The sequence below is a fragment of the Capra hircus genome, chromosome 7, assembly GCF_001704415.2.
Source record: "Capra hircus breed San Clemente chromosome 7, ASM170441v1, whole genome shotgun sequence".
In the NCBI taxonomy this organism is placed as follows: Eukaryota; Metazoa; Chordata; class Mammalia; order Artiodactyla; family Bovidae; genus Capra; species Capra hircus.
In genome coordinates, this window is record NC_030814.1 from 100,294,457 (window position 1) to 100,313,794 (window position 19,338).

At 39.1% G+C, this 19,338-nt stretch overlaps 1 protein-coding gene across 1 annotated transcript; it reads left to right on the forward strand.

Moving 5' to 3' along the window:
* LOC108636448 (olfactory receptor 7A17-like) lies at positions 12,786-13,718 on the forward strand. The gene has a single exon (XM_018051697.1). It carries the CDS (start codon positions 12,786-12,788, stop codon positions 13,716-13,718), a length of 933 nt encoding a protein of 310 aa, XP_017907186.1.

Below are 19,338 nucleotides of genomic sequence, written 5' to 3' on the forward strand. Positions count from 1 at the left end.
CCAATGCAAGAGACACAGGTTCAATCCTTGGTCTGGGAACTAAGATCCCACATGCCACAGGGCAACTAAGCCCCTGCACCTCAACTAGAGAGCCCACATGCCACAACTAGAGAAAAGTCTGCACACCATAATGAAGAACATGTGCAGCCTAAATAGGTAAATAAATAAAAAGTGTACAATTTAATGAAATAAACAAGCTATCCAAAACTGAGAACATAATGCCTATTTCTCTTTGTGTTTAATTTGACAGTGCACATAGCTTTACATGCTTTATTATGTAATTGTGAAAAAACTTAAGCTCCCTGAGCCTGTTTCCTTGTTTATGAAGGTGTTGTGAAATACTAAACAAAACTTCATGTGGATGCTATGAGAAACAAATGAAATGTGTGGACATTTCTTTTCTAATCCAAAGAAAACAGCTAAGGGCTAAGTTCATTTCTGTGTGTATACATTTTTTTTCTTTCAAATAAACAGTGTAGTACATATGTGTGCATGCACACAGACATCTTTCATGTAGAAAGGAAATGAGAGAAACTGAGAGAATGGAAATGAAAATAATGAACATTTGAATTAATATAAAATAAAAATATAGAAATATAGACACAAAAATTTAAAGTGCAAATGAGTAACCTCAATTTGATGTGAATTACTTTTCCTCCCTCAATGCCATAAAAGAATCACAGGCAGTCAGTTGACATTTACATCTATAAAATTAAAAATGTATTGTATCAGTTAATGAGGCAGAATATCTTCAAATTGATTTAGGTTTGTTTTTTTTTTTTTTATGTAACATGGGCTTTTATTTACTTAATATGGGTTTTTGACATAACATGCCCTTACTCAAGCTAAGCTAATGAATGGAGAGGATTAAATTTTATTCTTGTAAACAAATTTTATTGAATAAAGTGTCTACATTAGATTTCTAGTCCAATTGCAAAATACTTCCACACTAGTTGCTTAAATAAACACATTAATTCTCTTAGATGTCAGAAGATTAAAATGAGTCTTGTTGGGCTAATATAAAATATTTGGGTGACAGTTCAAGATGGAAGCATAGGAAAAACAGAAAGGGCTCAAATAAATCAGAAATGAAAGAGGAAAAATTACAATTAATATCACAGAAATGCAAAGGACCACAAGAGACTACTATGAATATTTATACCAACAAATTGGACAACCTAGAAGAAACAGAAACATTCCTAGAAAACAAACATTTTCCCAAGAGGGAATCATGAAGAAACAGAAAATATGAATACACTAGTTGGAGTGACTTAGCAGTAGCAGCAGTTACTAGTAAGGATATTGAATCAGTAACCAAAAACCTCACAACAAACAAAAGTCCAGAACCAGAGGCTTCACTGATAAATTCTAATAAACATTAAAGATTTAGTATCTAGCTTCCAAAAACTTTCAAAAAAAATCAAAGAGGAAAAATGCTTCCAAACTCACTTTACAAGGCCAGGATTACCTTGATTCAAAATCAGACAAGGACAATAAAAGAATAAAGAATTGTACCAATATCATTGATGAACACACATGCAAAAACCTTCAAAAAATATTAGCAAATAAATTCAAAAAATATATCTAATGTATCATACATCATGATCAAGTGGGACCCACTTCAAGGATGCAAGAATGGTTCAGTTCAGTCCAGTTCAGTTGCTCAGTCATGTCCGACTCTTTGTGACCTCATGAATCGCAGCACGCCAGGCCTCCCTGTCCATTACCAACTTCTGGAGTTCACTCAGACTCATGTCCATCGAGTCAGTGATGCCATCCAGCCATCTCATCCTCTGTCATCCCCTTCTCCTCCTGCTCCCAATCCCCCTCAGCATCAGAGTCTTTTCCATGAGTCAACTCTTCACATGAGGTGGTCAAAGTACTGGAGTTTCAGCTTTGGCATCATTCCTTCCAAAGAAATCCCAGGGCTGATCTTCAGAATGGACTGGTTGGATATCCTTGCAGTCCAAGGGACTCTCAAGAGTCTTCTCCAACATCATGGTTCAAAAGCATCAATTCTTCAGCGCTCAGCTTTCTTCAAGAATGGTTAAACATCCTCAAATCAGTCAAATGATACACCAAATTAACTGAAGGAAGGATAAATATCATATGATAACTTCAGTGTGCTGTGCTAAGTCGCTTCAGTCATGTCCATCTCTTTGTGACCCCATGGACTGTAGCCCGCCAGATTCCTTTGTCCATGGGACTTTCCAGGCAAGCACACTGGAGTGGGTTATCATTTCATCTTCCAGGGGATCTTCCCAATCCAAGGACTGAAACTTTGTCTCTTTCGTCTCCTGGATTGGCAGGCAGGTTCTTTACTACTAGCGCCACCTGGAAAGCCCAATCATTTCAACAGATACAGAATAATCATTTGACAAAATTCAATATTTGTTTATGATAAAAACCCTCAATAGAGTGGGTACAGAGGAAGCATACCACCACATAATGTAGGCTATATATACAAGTCCACAGATAACATTATACCCAATGGTGAGAAGATGAAAACCTTTTCCTCTAAGATCAAAAAAAAAGAAGAGAATGCTCACTCAGGCCACTTTCATTCAACATAGTATTGGAAATCCTAGCCACAGTAATTATACAATAAAATGCAATGCAATACAACACTGCTAAGTCACTTCAGTCGTATCCAACTCTGTGTGACCCCATAGACGGCAGCCCACCAGGCTCCCGCATCCCTGGGATTCTCCAGGTAAGAACACTGGAGTGGGTTGCCATTTCCTTCTCCAATGCATGAAAGTGAAAAGTGAAAGGGAAGTCGCTCAGTCGTGTCCGACTCTTCACGACCCCATGGACTACAGCCTACCAGACTCTACCATCCATGGGATTTTCCAAGCAAGAGTACTGGAGTGGGGTGCCATTGCCTTCTCTGATAAAATGCAATAACAGAGTCCAAATTAGAAAAGAAGAAGTAAAACTGTCACTATTTCACTTTTCACTTTCATGCATTGGAGAAGGAAATGGCAACCCATCCCAGTATTCTTCCCTGGAGAATCCCAGGGACAAGGGAGCCTCATGGGCTGCCGTCTATGGGGGTCGCACAGAGTCGGACACGACTGAAGCGACTTAGCAGCAGCATTTACAGATAAAATGATACTATAATCATTTTATAATATATAATATGATACTAAAATTCTAACAAAGAACTTTTTGAACTAATAAATTAATTTCTTGAAACTATGAGATACAAAATCAACATACAGATACCTCTCGTGTTTCTAGACTCTAATAATGAATTATCAGAAAAAGAAATGTAAAAAACAATCCCATTTAAAATGGCATAAAAAAGAAAATAACTTGGCACAATTTATGAAAGAGGGAAAAGACCTATACACTGAAATCTAGAAGACATGGAGGAAAGAAATTGAAGAAGTCACAAATAAATGGAAATAGACCTTAAGTTCATGGATTGAAATCATTAATATTCTTAAAATGACCAAGATATTTTTCCAAAAAGGCATACAAGTGTCAGGCAGACACATAAACAGATGTCTCAACATCATTAATTACCAGGAAAATGCAAATCAAAACAGAAAGAAATCATGTCACATTCTTTAGAATAGCTATTGTAAGAAAGATGAGAGCCTGATATCTTATTCAACCTGTAACTGAAAGATTTCACTACGCTCTCCCTATTTCCTCCACCCCCTACAACTTTTCTATGTAGTTACACATATTTAGTCACTCAGTCGTGCCCAACTCTTTGTGACCCCCTAGCGTTCCGCCAAGGGCCTCTGTGTGTGTGTGTGTGTGTGTGTGTGTGTGTGTGTGTATCAATGGGATTCTCTGGAAAAGAATATTGTAGTGGGTTACCTTTCCCTTCTCCAGGGGATCTTCCTGACTCTGGGGTCGAATCTGAGTCTCCCACACTGCAGGCAGATTCTTTACCATCTGAGCCACCAGGGAAGCCGAGAGTTACAAGTATACCACCTGGCATTTTTTCTTATTGGAGGTTAATTACTTTTACAGTGTTGTGGTGGTCTCTGCCATACATCAACGTGAATAAGTCATAATTATATATATATATATACACACATATATTTATATATACCCTTCCTCTTGACTCTCCCTCCCACTCCCCGCTTCCACCCGTCTGGGTCATCACAGAGCACCAGGCTGGTCTCCCTGTGTTATACAGAAGCTTCCCACTAGTTGCCTGTTTTACACATGATAGTGTCTATATGTCAGTGCTGCTTTTGCAATAGGTCCTATCCTCTCCTTCCCCCACAGTGTCCACAAGTCTCTTATTTCACCTGCATCCTCATTTCTTCTCTCTAAATTGGTTCATCAGTACTATTTTTTCTAGATTCCTTGTATATGCATTAGTAAATGTTATTGGTTTTTCTCTTTCTGACTTACTTCACTCTGTATAAATAACTGGCTCTATGTTCATCCACCCCACTACAACTGACTCAGTGCTTTCCTTTTTATAGCTGAGCTATATTCCATTGCATATATGAATCATATCTTCTTTTTCCATTCATCTTGGCACTCTAATATTAATCTAAATTTATATATATACATACACACACATACACACACACACACCCCATAATATCATACATAAAACCCAAATGAACTTTTTGGCCAACCGAATAAATCATGATAACTATTGTTGACAACACTGCATTGTACAATTGCAATTTGCTAAGACAGTAGGGTATTTGCCATCACTTCATGGTGAATAGATGGAGAAACAGTGGAAACAGTGACAGACTTTATTTTGGGGGGCTCCAAAATCACTGCAGATGGTGATCGCAGCCATGAAATTAAAAGATGCTTACTCCTTGGAAGGAAAGTTATAACCAAACTAGACGGCATATTAAAAAGCAGAGACATTACTTTGCCAACAAAGGTCCATCTAGTCAAGGCTATGGTTTTTCCAGTAGTCATGTATGGATGTGAAAGTTGGACTATAAAGAAAGCTGAGCACCAAAGAATTGATACTTTTGAACAGAAAGTCTTTTGGACTGCAAGGAGATCCAACAGTCCATCCTAAAGGAAATCAGCCCTGAATATTCAGTGGAAGGACTGATGTTGAAGTTGAAACTCCAATATTTTGGCCACCTGACGCGAAGAGTTGACTCATTTGAAAAGACCCTGATGCTGGGAAAGATTGAAGGTAGGAGAAGGGGATGATAGAGGATGAGATGGTTGGATGGCATCACCGACTTAACAGACATGAGTTTGAGTAAACTCTGGGAATTGGTGATGGACAGGGAAGCCTGGCGTGCTGCAGTCCATGGGGTAGCAGAGTCAGACATGACTCAGCAACTTAACTGAAGAGAGTAGAACTTAAATTTTCTCACACATACACAAACAAACAAGATAAGTGTATAAAGTAATGGATGTGTAAGTTAAAGGAGAATTCCTTTCACAAAGTATACATAAATCAGATCATCATGAGGTACACTTCAAATATCTTATGATTATAAATATTAACTATACCTTAATAAAGCTAATTTTTGTGAAACGATTCGCCAGTCCAGGTTCGATGCATAATACTGGATGCTTGGGGCTGGTGCACTGAGATGACCCAGAGGGATGGTACAGGGTAGGAGGTAGGAGGGGGGTTCAGGATGAGGAACACATGTATACCTGTGGTGGATTCATGTTGATGTATGGCAAAACCAATACAATATTGTAAAGTAATTAATCTCCAATTAAAATAAATAAATTTATATTTTAAAAATTAAGCTAATTTTTAAAGCTTCTTAAAAATGAAAAAGGAGAAATAACAAATGTTGGCGAGGATGTGGAGAAAAGGAAACCCTAGTGCACTAGGGTAGAAATGTGAATGTGTACAGCCATTATGGAGAGCAGTATGGAGATTCCTCAAAAATTATAAATAGAACTACTATATTACCTAGGTATTCAACTTCTGGGTATTTCTCTGAATAAAATGAGAGCAGTAATTTGAAAAGATATATGCAACCCTATATTCATTGCACCATTATTTACATTGACCAAGACATGAAAGCTACCTACATGTCCATTGATGGATGAATAGATAATGATGTGAAATACACACACACACACACACACACACACACACACACACACACACACAATGGCATACTGCTCAGCCATAAAAAATAAAAATCTGGCCATTTGTGACAATGTGGATGGACCTTCCAGGTATTATGCCATACTAAATAAGCCAGACAGAGAAAGATAAAATCAAGTATGATTTCACTTGCACATGAAATCTAAAAAGCAAAAGGAATAAGGAAATGGACCAAAACTTACAGATGCAGAGAACAGATTGATGTTTATCAGAGAGGAAGGGGATTGGGGTAGTTAGGCAAACTGGGTGAAGGCAGTCAATTGTAATATGATACATATTAGCCGGTATATTTTGCTGATTGGGCTTCCCAGGTGACTCAGCGGTAAAGAATCTATCTGACAAGCAGGAGAAACAGGTTCCATCCCTGGGTCAGAAAGATGCCCTAGAGGAGGAAATGGCAACACACTCCAATATTCTTGCCTGGGAAAACCCATGGACAGAGGAGCCTGGTGCACTGCAGTCCATGGGGTCACAAAGAGTTGACATGACTTAGCGACTAAACAACATTCTGCCTACTACACAGTCTGTTTTGTAAGTGTATCATTTTGTATCATTCAAGAATCCCGGGGATGGCAGAGCCTGGTAGGCTGCCATCTATAGGGTCGCACAGAGTCGGACACAACTGAAGCGGCTTGGCAAGAACCCTTCTATAAGAGAAACAGACAGAATTAGCCACAGCCTCTGAAATGAGTGAATGCACTATTTCTTCAATATTAAATGCAGAAACACATTTTGAGGAAGAAGACCTAAAACTATCTACAACTAATTGTATCACAGGATCACAGCCTTGCTACTCAAAGAGTGTCCACAGACCAGGACCCGCAGAGTCAGTATCATCCAGCAGCTTGTTAGAAATGCAGTCTTTGGACCCACCAGGTCCTGCTGAATCAGATTCTGAATTTGTAGTAGGATTGTTGTTGATTTGTAGCTACAATGAAGTTAGAAAAAGACTGACTTAGAATAACTTTGCTACTCCTTATTGTTGCCATTTGAGGAAGCATACTATTCTGGAGATGCTTTCCCACAGATTTTAGATGTTTGGCAGCATCATTTCAGATGTTGTCAAACATCCCAGGGAAAAATCCTCTATGATTCAGAACTACTGGTGTATAGTTTGGAAACTAGACACACCCTGACAGGTTTACAATCAAGGACCATCAAATACTCAGATATTAATTTCAGCCGTATCATTAAACACCTCCAAGCTCCATTTCTGCAGTGGAGAATGGAGTTCTTAAATGTACTTCCTCACAGATGAAACATCTGTAAATATTCAATCAAACAATTCTCATCAGGCACTAAGATCAAGCTTTAGCACAAAATATCTAAGGATATTTACTATCATCAAAAAATATTTTATAATGGAGAATTACATGAAAGCTCAGAACTAGAGATATAAGTATGAAGTTCCAAATGTTATGGCAAAAGTGTCATGAAGACAACATATGTAGTGCCCCAAGCTTGATTAACAAAAGAACTGAGTTCTTCCCCTTACTGAAAAAGAGAACAGAAATTTCCTGGAGATTCAGAGTCTGTATCCCCATCATAAATCAAAACTTCGGAGATACAAGAGACCTAATTCAGATACTCAGTCTTAGACTTAGAAAAAACTTTAACTCAAGGTTGAAACAAGATACTAGGAGATTTCGAGATCTGAAAGGGAGGAAATTTTATGGAGAAGGAGTGAAAAAACAAGAAAAAAATTGGATTCTCTTGACTTCTGCCTGATCCCTTGTGAATAGAGAATCTTTAGGGAAAATTTCCTTCCTTCCTGAACAGGTTTCCACAGGGGAATTATGTGCTTAGAGGTTGAAATAACAAGAAATGTGCCTAATGATCACGTAGAGGGACCTATAAAGACTAACATCTGCAGTCTCTCAGTGTGTGTAATCTTGAGCTGGATGGACACTTTATTTCCTTTGTTTGGAGTCCTAATCCTGATTGGGGTTGGGGTTGGCCTGTAGCTTCATCCCTTTCTGCTGTTTTGTCTGGGGACAGAGCCTTCATCTCCATCATTAGCCTTCCAGAGAAGAATTCAGACTCCCCCTCGGAGAGCTTCCTCCCAGAGCTCCCCCATCAAGGTGAGTCTCCAATCTAGAAGGTGGTACATGAGAAGGTCAGAAAGAAAAGAAGCCAGTTCAACTAAGCCCAGAGGCAAAAGATTGCTGTGTCTGTTTGTTTGCTTGATTGATTAATTAAAGTATTTGTGTCAGAGGCTAGGTAATATTTCACAGTATGGCTATGCTACTCACACTTTTGATGAATGGCCTTTAATACTCTATCATTAAAATGCTATTTCATTCATGCCACAGAAATATGTTGAGATTTTTGAACCAACTGTGGCTCAAATCAAGAAGGATTTTTCCCATGCAGAAGATTCTGAGTAATGTCCAGGAACATTTTGACTGTCTCACTGGAGAGGATTGGGTGGAGGCCACAGGCTTTCAGCATCTTTCAGTGCATGGGACAAACAGAGCAACAGACCCTGATCTGACTGGGAGTGTCAGTAGTGCTGAGACTCAGAAAACTTGAGTTAGAGAATATCTATATGATAACATTTATAGCTGTCTTCCGGTTGTTTACCAAATCTGTAAGACTTTAGTTTTCTGGCAGCAAAATTAACAACATTGCTTTTGCTACTGGTTTAAAAGTTCAAACTCCAGGCAATGTGACAGGTCTTTACGCTTATTTCTCAGGCTAATGGGTATGAAAGACATTTTTTTGTTTTCATAAACTGTGGCTCAGCTTCAGCAAACTTTACATATTTGATCATCATTTTGACTTATCTATTATTACTGTGTCATATATTATTTGCCCAGTTTTCTCCAGTTATTAGCATTTCAAAAAATGTTATGGATTATTATTTCTCAATTGACTTTTGGAGGTTATTTTCATGATAAAATATTTGTTTTATTTCAAAATATCTATCTTCTGACTTCTGAGTTTTTGGTTTTCATTTTGCCACATGTATATTTTATGTATAGTTTTCTAGAATGTTCATCTGAAATGTATTGGTCACTTTACACTAACATTGTAATACCTCATTTTTTGTAAGATGAATGAGCTAGGACACCAACTTCATAATCTCTCAGATAACTAGTCATTCATGATCAATCTTTTTTTTGTGTGTAAGTATTTTTTCTAATTTTTTTAACTTTTAATTACAGGGTAGTTGCTTTACAGTATTGCTTTGGTTTCTATTAAACATAAACATGAATCAGCTTCAGGCCAGATCTTATTTGACAATAAAATCTTTTGCAACTAAATGGAAACACGACCTTGCCATTTGCTAAATGTTCAAAACTATTATAACTTAATTCCTGACCATTCAAAAATAAATAATGGAACATCCACTATGTGCCAGGAAGTTCTTGGTACATTACATGTTATATTCTCTTCTATCAGGCCTTTGCTTCATTAAATATTGGCACATATTCATGCCATTAAATTATTGCTATTTTTTATCACATTTCATTTAGTCTGATTCTTCATTCAATTTTGCTCACTAAGTTTTTTCAAACTCTTCACTTTAACCTGGTTTCAGTTCAGTTCAGTTGCTCAGTCATGTCCAACTCTTTGCGACCCCATGAATCGCAGCACGCCAGCCTCCCTGTCCATCACCAACTCCCAGAGTCCACCCAAACCCATGTCCATTGAGTCAGTGATGCCATCCAACCATCTCATCCTCTATCATCCCCTTCTCCTCCTGCCCTCAATCTTTCCCAGCATTAAGGTCGTTTCAAATGAGTCAACTCTTTGCATCAGGTGGCCAAAGTATTGGAATTTTAGCTTCAACATCAGTCCTTCCAATGAATATTCAGGACTGATTTCCTTTAGGATGGACTGGTTTGATCTCCTTGCAGTCCAAGGGACTCTCAAGAGTCTTCTCCAACACCACTGTTCAAAAGCATCAGTTCTTTGGTGCTCAGCTTTCTTTATAGTCCAACTCTCACATCCATACATGACTACTGGAAAAACCATAGCCTTGACTAGTCGGACCTTTGTTGACAAAGTAATGTCTCTGCTTTTGAATATGCTATCTAGGTTGGTCATAACTTTCATTCCAAGGAGTAAGCATCTTTTAATTTCATGGCTGCAGTCACCATCTGCAGTGATTTTAGAGCCCCAAAAAATAAACTCTGACACTGTTTCCACTGCTTTCCCATCTATTTGCCATGAAGTGATGGGACCAGATGCCATGATCTTCGTTTTCTGAATGTTGAGCTTTAAGCCAACTTTCTCACTCTCCTCTTTCACTTTCATCAAGAGACTCTTTAGTTCTTCTTCACTTTCTGCCATAAGGGTGGTGTCATCTGCATATCTGAGGTTATTGATATTTCTCCCAGCATTCCAGCCTGTGCTTCTTCCAGGCCAGCGTTTCTCATGTTGTACTCTGCATAGAAGTTAAATAAGCAGGGTGATAATATACAGCCTTGATGTACTATCCTTTATTCTTTCATTGTATAGCTTTTCACACTCTTATATGTTTTTCTGGATAAGCATATATTCATCTACCTTTCTGAAAAGTACAAAAGTGAACAAAGCAGGTAAGGTCCCTGCCTTTTTGGGTCACACAGTCTCACAATGAGGTCAGAGTACAATGAAATAAATGTGTCGTGATGTAATGTCCTCACACATAATTATATGAAGGAAGTTATTCAGCATAAAAATACAGAATTGCCATGGCGTAGGACACCATGGATTTACAAAGCATAGCCCAGGGAAACCTCTGCATGTTGGATGAAGTTCAGAACCAGAATCAGAGTATGCCCATTGGGTTTCTCAAAACCCAAACTCCAAGAACAGCTAAGGGAAGATGCTACACGAGAAAAGTGAAAAAGGAGCTAACCTCATCCCTTATCAGACCATACAAGAACTAACTGGTCAAGTAATTATGAAACAGGCCCAGGAGAAACAAGTCTTCTATGGATTGATATTAAAAATGCCCGATTTTGTTACACTTTGTATATTTTGTTTTATGACATGTTGGTTTATCCCTCTGCTCATTTTCTCTTAGGGGGAACAATAAGTGAAATGTCTTTTGATATCTTTCGACATCATAGTGGTATCACTACTGCTGTCTTTCAGACAAGTTCATTTTGGATCTCTTATTATTTTGCTGGGCATCAAAGGAAAATAATTAAGGTTGGAATGCTGCCAGGACCAAGGAAGATTATTCTTTCTCACAGCCTCTCAGGGACCAATTGATTTTGTTAAGATATTTTTCTCATCATTACTCTCTCTCTCTACCTCCCTCCCTCTCTCTCTTTGCTCTCTCTTTATTGAAAAGACAATTTAATGTTTGTTTAAATACACAAAATGGCCATCTCAGTGTGGAACCCCAGGTTTATTTGTCCATAGGAAACCTAAGAATTGGAATTTCAGGGAATCACTTCTATAGTATATAGGGTAAAGTTCATTGATCTGCCCAGCTTGGGTTGTATACATTCCTAGTGTACTCAGTAATGCTTCAGCTGAGAAAGACATGAAAATAACACAGTGAAGAAAGACACAGTGTGTTCTGTGTCTGTTTGCTACTGGTGGGGTGTCAGAAATCTTCAGAACAAGGGTACCAGTTCTCATATATTCCAAGATGACTCTTACGGTAGTGGGGCCAGAATTCAATCAAGGGAGGTACTAAAGAGGTAAGCTGATTCAATTAATAGGATCCCTTTGCAACAAGATTAATAAAGGGCAAGATATAGTACAGAACAGGAAGTCCCTTGCCCTGGGATTTCAGCAGTAGCTGAGAGACCACGACCCTCCTCAACAGGTGGGACACCATCTCTCATCACTCTTTGTCATCTTCATTCACTTGCAACACTGGCTTTACTTTCTTTGACTTGAGCACTGGAAACAAGCACTTTCCTCAAGGCCTTTCACTAGATATTTCCTCTGCCAGGTACATACTTCATTACATAACCTTGCATCTCCCTCCCTCTTTTGCTTGAGGTCACTGTTCAAATGTCACCTTGTTGGCAGGTCTTACCTAAACACCCATGCAAAATATAAAGCCTAATTCACTCTCTCCTTTACATGAGCTTACCCTTTCTATATAGCATCTGTCACCATCTGAAATGTAATGATCTCTATTATTTGCTTAGATTTTCTATCTCCATCATTGAATGTGTGTATATGCTCAGTCGTGTCTATCTTTCTGTGACCCCATGGACTATAGCCCACCAGGCTCCTCTGTCCATGGGATTATCGAGGCAAGAATACTGGAGTGGGCTGCCATTTCTTTCTCCAGGGGATCTTCCTGACCCAGGGATCAAACCCTAGTCTCTTGCATCTCCTGCATGGGAAGGCGGATTCTTTACCACTGCACCATATGGGGAGCACCCCCCATCATTTAATAGTAGGGTCCTATTTTTTTCTTCAGCAAATTATTCTTGTTGCCTAGACATTGGTAACATGGTCAGCTCTCAATTTTACTACTGAAATGCATGAAAAAAATTTCTAATGAAAATTATTGGATGCATAATCCCTCAAGGAAAGAGTTGGCAGGGACAAAAATTCCATATCAATGGTGGCATGAGGGAATCTAAAGGAGACCATATTCATACACAAAACATATTTTATTGAATTACATGACTGCAATATGTAAAAACCAGCATTTAAAATATGTGAGTAAAGTATGTAGTTGTGAAAAATTAGTCATGTTACTTTCCTCTTTCAGTGAAGTCACTTCCATCATATGGAACGAGGCAATGATACACAAATTTCAGAATTTCTTCTTCTGGGATTTTCAGAGGATCCACAACTACAGCCCATCATATTTGGGCTTTTCCTCTCTATGTACCTGATCACTGTTTTTGGAAACCTGCTCATCATCTTGGCCATCACTTCAGACTCTCACCTGCACACCCCCATGTACTTCTTCCTCTCCAACCTGTCCTTTGTAGACATCTGTTTCACTTCCACCACCATTCCAAAGATGCTGTGGAACATCCAAACACAGAGGAAAGTTATCACCTATGAAGGCTGCATCACACAGATTTATTTTCTCATCCTCTTTGCAGTGTTGGACATTTTTCTCCTGACTGTGATGGCCTATGACCGCTTTGTGGCCATCTGCCATCCGCTGCATTACACTGTCATCATGAACCCAAGACTTTGTGGACTGCTGGTGTTGATGTCCTGGATCATAAATATTCTTAATTCCTCATTACAAAGCTTAATGATGCTGCAACTGTCCTTCTGCACAAACATTGAAATTCCCCACTTTTTCTGTGAACTCAATCATATGGTCCAACTTGCCTGTTCTGACACATTTCTTAATAACATAGTGATGTATTTTGCAGCTGTCCTGCTGGGTGGTGGTCCCTTTGCTGGTATCCTTTACTCTTATTCTAAGATAGTCTCCTCTATATGCAGAATCTCATCTGCTCAGGGGAAATATAAAGCATTTTCCACCTGTGCATCTCACCTCACCATTGTCTCCTTATTTTATTGTACGATGCTTGGAGTGTACCTTAGCTCTGCAGCTACCCACAATGCACACTCAAGTGCAACAGCCTCGGTAATGTACACAGTCATCACACCCATGCTGAACCCCTTCATCTACAGCCTGAGGAATAAAGACATGAAGAGGGCTCTGAAAGTATTCTTTGTGAGAGGTACTGTATAAGAGCTAGTTGTCATAAAACTGAAAAAGCACTTGAGATTGCAGAGGCCAAAGCCTCAGAGTCAGAAATTGTGACTATTTGATCAGACTATGAAATTACAACTTGCTCTTTTTAAATAAATACTTTCCTGGAATTTGCATTTATTTGACTCTAACTTTTCTATTTGACAGGGAAGGCAATGGTACTCCACTCCAGTACTCTTGCCAGGCAAAACCCATGGGCGGAGGAGCCTGGTAGGCTGCAGTCCATGGGGTCGCTAAGAGTCAGACACAACTGAGCGGCTTCACTTTCAATTTTCACCTTCATGCATTGGAGAAGGAAATGGCAACCCATTCCAGTGTTCTTGCCTGGAGAATCCCAGGGACGGGAGAGCCTGGCGGGCTGCCTTCTATGGGGTCACACAGAGTAGGACACGACTGAAGCGACTTAGCAACAGCAGCAGTTTCTAGTCAATTCATGTGAATCACTTTATTAAGCTTCCTTTTCTCTCTGACATCCATCTGCTTTCTCTTTGTTCTATTCCCACTTTCACAAATTTACTTCAACAGTGTATCAGGAATGTTTGGAAATTCCCACTGACTAAATGAGACTCATTGGAAAAGACTCTGATGCTGGGAGGGATTGAGGGCAGGAGGAGAAGGGGATGACAGAGGATGAGATGGCTGGATAGCATCACTGACTCGATGGACGTGAGTCTGAGTGAACTCCGGGAGTTGGTGATGCACAGGGCGGCCTGGCGTGCTGTGATTCATGGGGTCACAAAGAGTCAGATATGACTGAGCGACTGAACTGAACTGAACTGAACTGAACTGAAATGAGACAACATCGATTTTTTGGTTTTTTTTTTTTTTAGGAATAACTTTTCATATATGACATACCTGCTCAGTCGCTCAATCATGTCTGACTCTATGCAACCCTATGGACTGTAGTCCACCAGGCTTCTCTATCCATGGAATTTTTCTGGCAAGGATACTGGTGTGGGTTGCCATTTCCTCTTCCAAGGATCAAACTTGTGTCTCTTTCATCTGCATTGGCAGGCACATTCCTTACTCCTAGTGCAACCTGGGAAGGCCCCAAAATTACTTTTGTCTTACCAGATATTTTTATTCTGTTTCTCTAAAAGAAGTGTCATGAGTTGCAGTCTTCCTACCAAAAAACATCTGTTTGATCATGAAGACAATTTATATAATTTTACAACAGAGGAAAACCTGAGACATTATTTTCACCTTTATATCCAATATTCTCATGTACATCACTATCTTAACTGCCTTTTCTCGCCATTGAGACTGTAACATACCACTATAATTTGTGACAAGTCATTGATTTTTATTCTCCTCATTTGGATCCTGTTCTTAGCATCCGTATTGCCCACAATGGCCACTGTCAACATGATTATCAGATACATGTCTGCAAAAGGAGTTCCCACTGAAAGACATATTTTAATAAACAGATTGACCTAATATGACTTTAAAATCACAGATGAACATCAATATTTCAGTTCAGTTGCTCAGTTGTGTCCAACTCTTTGCAACTCCATGGACTGCAGCACGCCAGGCTTCCCTGTCCATCATCAACTCCCGGAGCTTGCTCAAACTCATGTCCATCCAGCCATCTTCTCCTCCTGCCTTCAATCTTTCCCAGCATCAGGGTCTTTTTCAATGAGTCAGCTCTTCACATCAGGTGGCCAAAGTACTGGAGTTGCAGCTTCAGCATCAGTCCTTCCAATGAATATTCAGGACTGACTTGTTTTAGGATTAACTGGTTTGATCTCCTTGCAGTCCAAGGGACCTTCAACATGATGAAGCAAAATTGTAATTCATACATTGTATTTCTTTGAAAAATATTCATTTTCCATGCTGTATATCTACTCATTGGAGAATGGAGGATTGGTGTCCATGTGTTAAGGGGAGGTTTATACATATTAATGAAAGATTGATTAACATTTTTCTTTTTTTATTCAATTGTCTTCCTATTTCTGCTTGAAAACTTTCAGTGCTACCTGTAATATGACTCATGTCATTTATTTAATGGAACTGTATCTCCACTGCATTTTGTCATAACCCAAGAAGGATGGTGAATGATCACTACCACTATCCTCCATAACTCTGTTATACTCATGATTCTATTCACATTTTATGATCAAAGAGTGGCTCAACAGACATCTTGAATTGCTGTCCAGTCGTGTGAATCAGGGTTACCAGTTTTTTTCCTACATAGACATGCATGTCCTTTCAACCTCTTCTGGTTACTGAGAAATGAACCCCAGTGAGAGATTTCAATTACAGTTATCTGAAATGAACTGAAATGACAGAGTAACCATAAAAGCTATCCTGAAATACAAGAACAAATGACAAGAATAATCAGGAGCAACTATAACTCTCCTCATTCTGTTCACTTTGATTATTGTATCAGTTAGATATTGCTGCATAACAAGCCATCCTAAAGCTAATGCTATAATATACTGCCTTTGTTATCAGATGAGATTATAAGGTAGAGAGTTGTTCTGAACTCTGCTGATCTCCTAATGAGTGTAAACTCAGCTGTGAGTCTCTACATTGCTTTTCTTAGGTTTATCCATGATACGATGTGTGAGATGATACCTTTTTCACTTGACCCAATGTGATCAGTTTATTTCTCTGGTTTTATCTTCAATTTTACCAAGAGAGAACCAAGAGTGAATTGCTTTAATTTACTTCTATTTCTGTACCCATATATGACACTTTTCTTTTCACCTGGGTAAGGAGATATCTCCCATCACTGCTCAGTGTGAATCAGCTATCTGTGCTCTAGATCTTACTCTGATCCATGTACCTTTAGACTTCAAAGTGATGTATTGGAAAATAATTGCATGCCATAAACTGCATATTTTGAAATGATAAATAAAATGATCTGTACCAAATTTACAATGCATACTGTATATTTCCATTTGCACATAATTCATGACAGTGCACAATAACTTTAAAGGCTTTTAAAAGTATTTAAATGTTAATCTCCCTGAGTCTAAATCATTATCTATGTAGGTAATGTGGGATAATAAACATAACTTCAGAGGAAGATTTCAAGAAATTAATTATGTAAGTGGATGTATTTTTGTGGAATCCTAAGGAAATGTTCAAATGTAAACCTGTGTGTATTTATTTATATAAATTTATCTTTCAAATGAACATAAGCATACCTATCTATGTACACACAGAAATGCATTTGTGGTTCTATGTTTTATATAGAAAGAAAGCTTGAGAGAAAATTGGAGAGGATACACTATGGAGCATATATACTGAGAAAACCATAATTCAAAGAGATAATTCAAGCACATGTACCCCAATGTTCACTGCAGCACTATTTACAATATCAATGATATGATATGGAAGCAACCTAGATGTCCATCAACAGATGAGTGGATAAAGAAGATGTAGTACATATATACAATGGAATATTACTCAACCATAAAAAGGAATGAAATTGAATCAGTTGTAGTGATATCGATGAACCTAGAGCTTACCATACAGAGTGAAGTAAGCCAGAAAAACAAATATCATATATTAATGCATACATACAGAATCTAGAAAAATGGTGCTGATGAACCATTTGTGGGGGAAGAATAGAGATTTAAATGTAGAGAATAGACTTGTGAACACAAAGAAGAAAAAAGAGGGGGAACAAACTGAGAGAGTGGCATTGACATATATATACCACCATGACTAAAATAGATAGCTGGCAGGAAAGTGCTGTATAACACAGGGAGCTCAGCTCAGGGTGCTCTGTGATGACCTGAGATAGGGGATGGGGTGGGAAGGAGACTCAAGAGGGTAGGAATATATGTATACATACAGCTGATTCACTTTGTTGTACAGCAAAAATTGACATAACATTGTAAAGCAATTATATTCCAATAAAAATTAAAAAAAAAAAAAAAGACTGTAGAAAGTTAAGCATAGATTTAAAGTGAACCATAGAGGGACTGGTCCAGGATGGTGATATAGGAAGATACTGAATTCACTCCTCGCATGGATATGCTGAATCTACAGCTACACGTGGATCAAGTCCCTCTGATTAAGACCTGAAAACTAGCTGAAATGTTCCTTTCTATCAAATGAGAAAAGACCACATTGAGGCAGGTGGGAGAGACTGAGATGATCTCTTGCCAAAACCCCCAACCCTGATGCAGCAACCCAAATTCAGAAGGGGTTTTACAAATCTGGAGCCTCTTCTTGAGGATTAAAATGTTCATAGCCTATATTAAGACCTGCTCTTAATATTAAGACCCCAACTCTTAAGACCTGCATGTGGGAGATGAGCCTCCAAAATACCTATCTTTGAAAACCATCAGGATTTATGTCTATGAGATGCAAAGTGACATAGGAAATGGAGACACTGCTTTTAAAAGGCTCACACATAGACTCAATCACCACATAAACTCAATGCTCACTGCTGAAGCAAAAGTTTGAAAAGTGAGGGACTATATATGACGGACTGTTGCTGTTTATTTAGTCGTTGTGTTCAACTCTTCGCGATCCAATGGACTGTAGCCCACTAGTTCCTTTGTCCATGGGATTTCCCAAGCAAGAATACTGGAGTGGGTTGCCATTTCCTGCTCCAAGGGATCTTCCCCACCCAGGTATCAAACTCGTGTCTAGTGCATTGGCAGACAGATTCTTTACCACTGAGCCACCTGGGGGACATTGAGTTGCTAATCTAAATACATCCACCAAGAGGGCAGAAGCCTGTTGAAATTCTCCCTTGGCATGGAGGCATTGGAGGGAATCACCTCACACTTGTCATTCTGCATCACTAAAGTCAGCAGATATAATTCCTTGCCTCATCCTTTATCAATCTCCACACTACAATTATCTCCTAGAGGGGAGATTTTGCACATGTCTGATCCTCTGTGATTTTTTTTTCTTTATGTGCAGCATCCCAGTTTCTCTGGCAGCACTCCAGAGGACATTCTTTGTGTCCCTGGCCCTAGAGGCCAGGGTACTTGCATTCCAAGGTCTGACTGGATTGCAAAATCAAAAAGACAGTTCTTGACAGCCTACCACCTCCAGGACATTGCACAGGTAGCAGACTGAATCACACTCCAGCCTTTCTGGAATAGAGGCCTCCCCTTGCTTGTCCAGGAGCTTTGGCCTGAGGGACAGGCTTCTGTTCTGGTGTGCTCCTAGAGGTCTGTGGCTATGATCTCAGGGAACACAGATGAGCCTGTAGATAAGTCTTTGTGCTCTGCCTCTGCTCTGTTTCAACTTGATAGTGAGCTTATACTCTTGTCTGGCCTCCTGATTTTTTCAGCTGCTTCCTGGGACAACCTTACATCCCAGGAAGACAGTGGAGCTTATACTCTCAAGAACTGCAAGACTATAACCAAGGGAGGAAGAGTTCTTAAACAGCTACCACTTTCAGGACACAGGAGATAACAGACCCAGATACTCAATCTTTCTGTGAAATAAGCTTACAACATTATCATCAATTGTAGCTGCAGCCTTAGAGACAGGCTTCTCATTTAACACATACCTACAGGCTTCCCTGGTGGTTCAGTGGTAAAGAATTCACCTGCCAACGTAACACGGGTTCAATCCCTAGTCCGGGAAGATACCCTGGAGAAGGAAATGGCAGCCCACTCCAGTA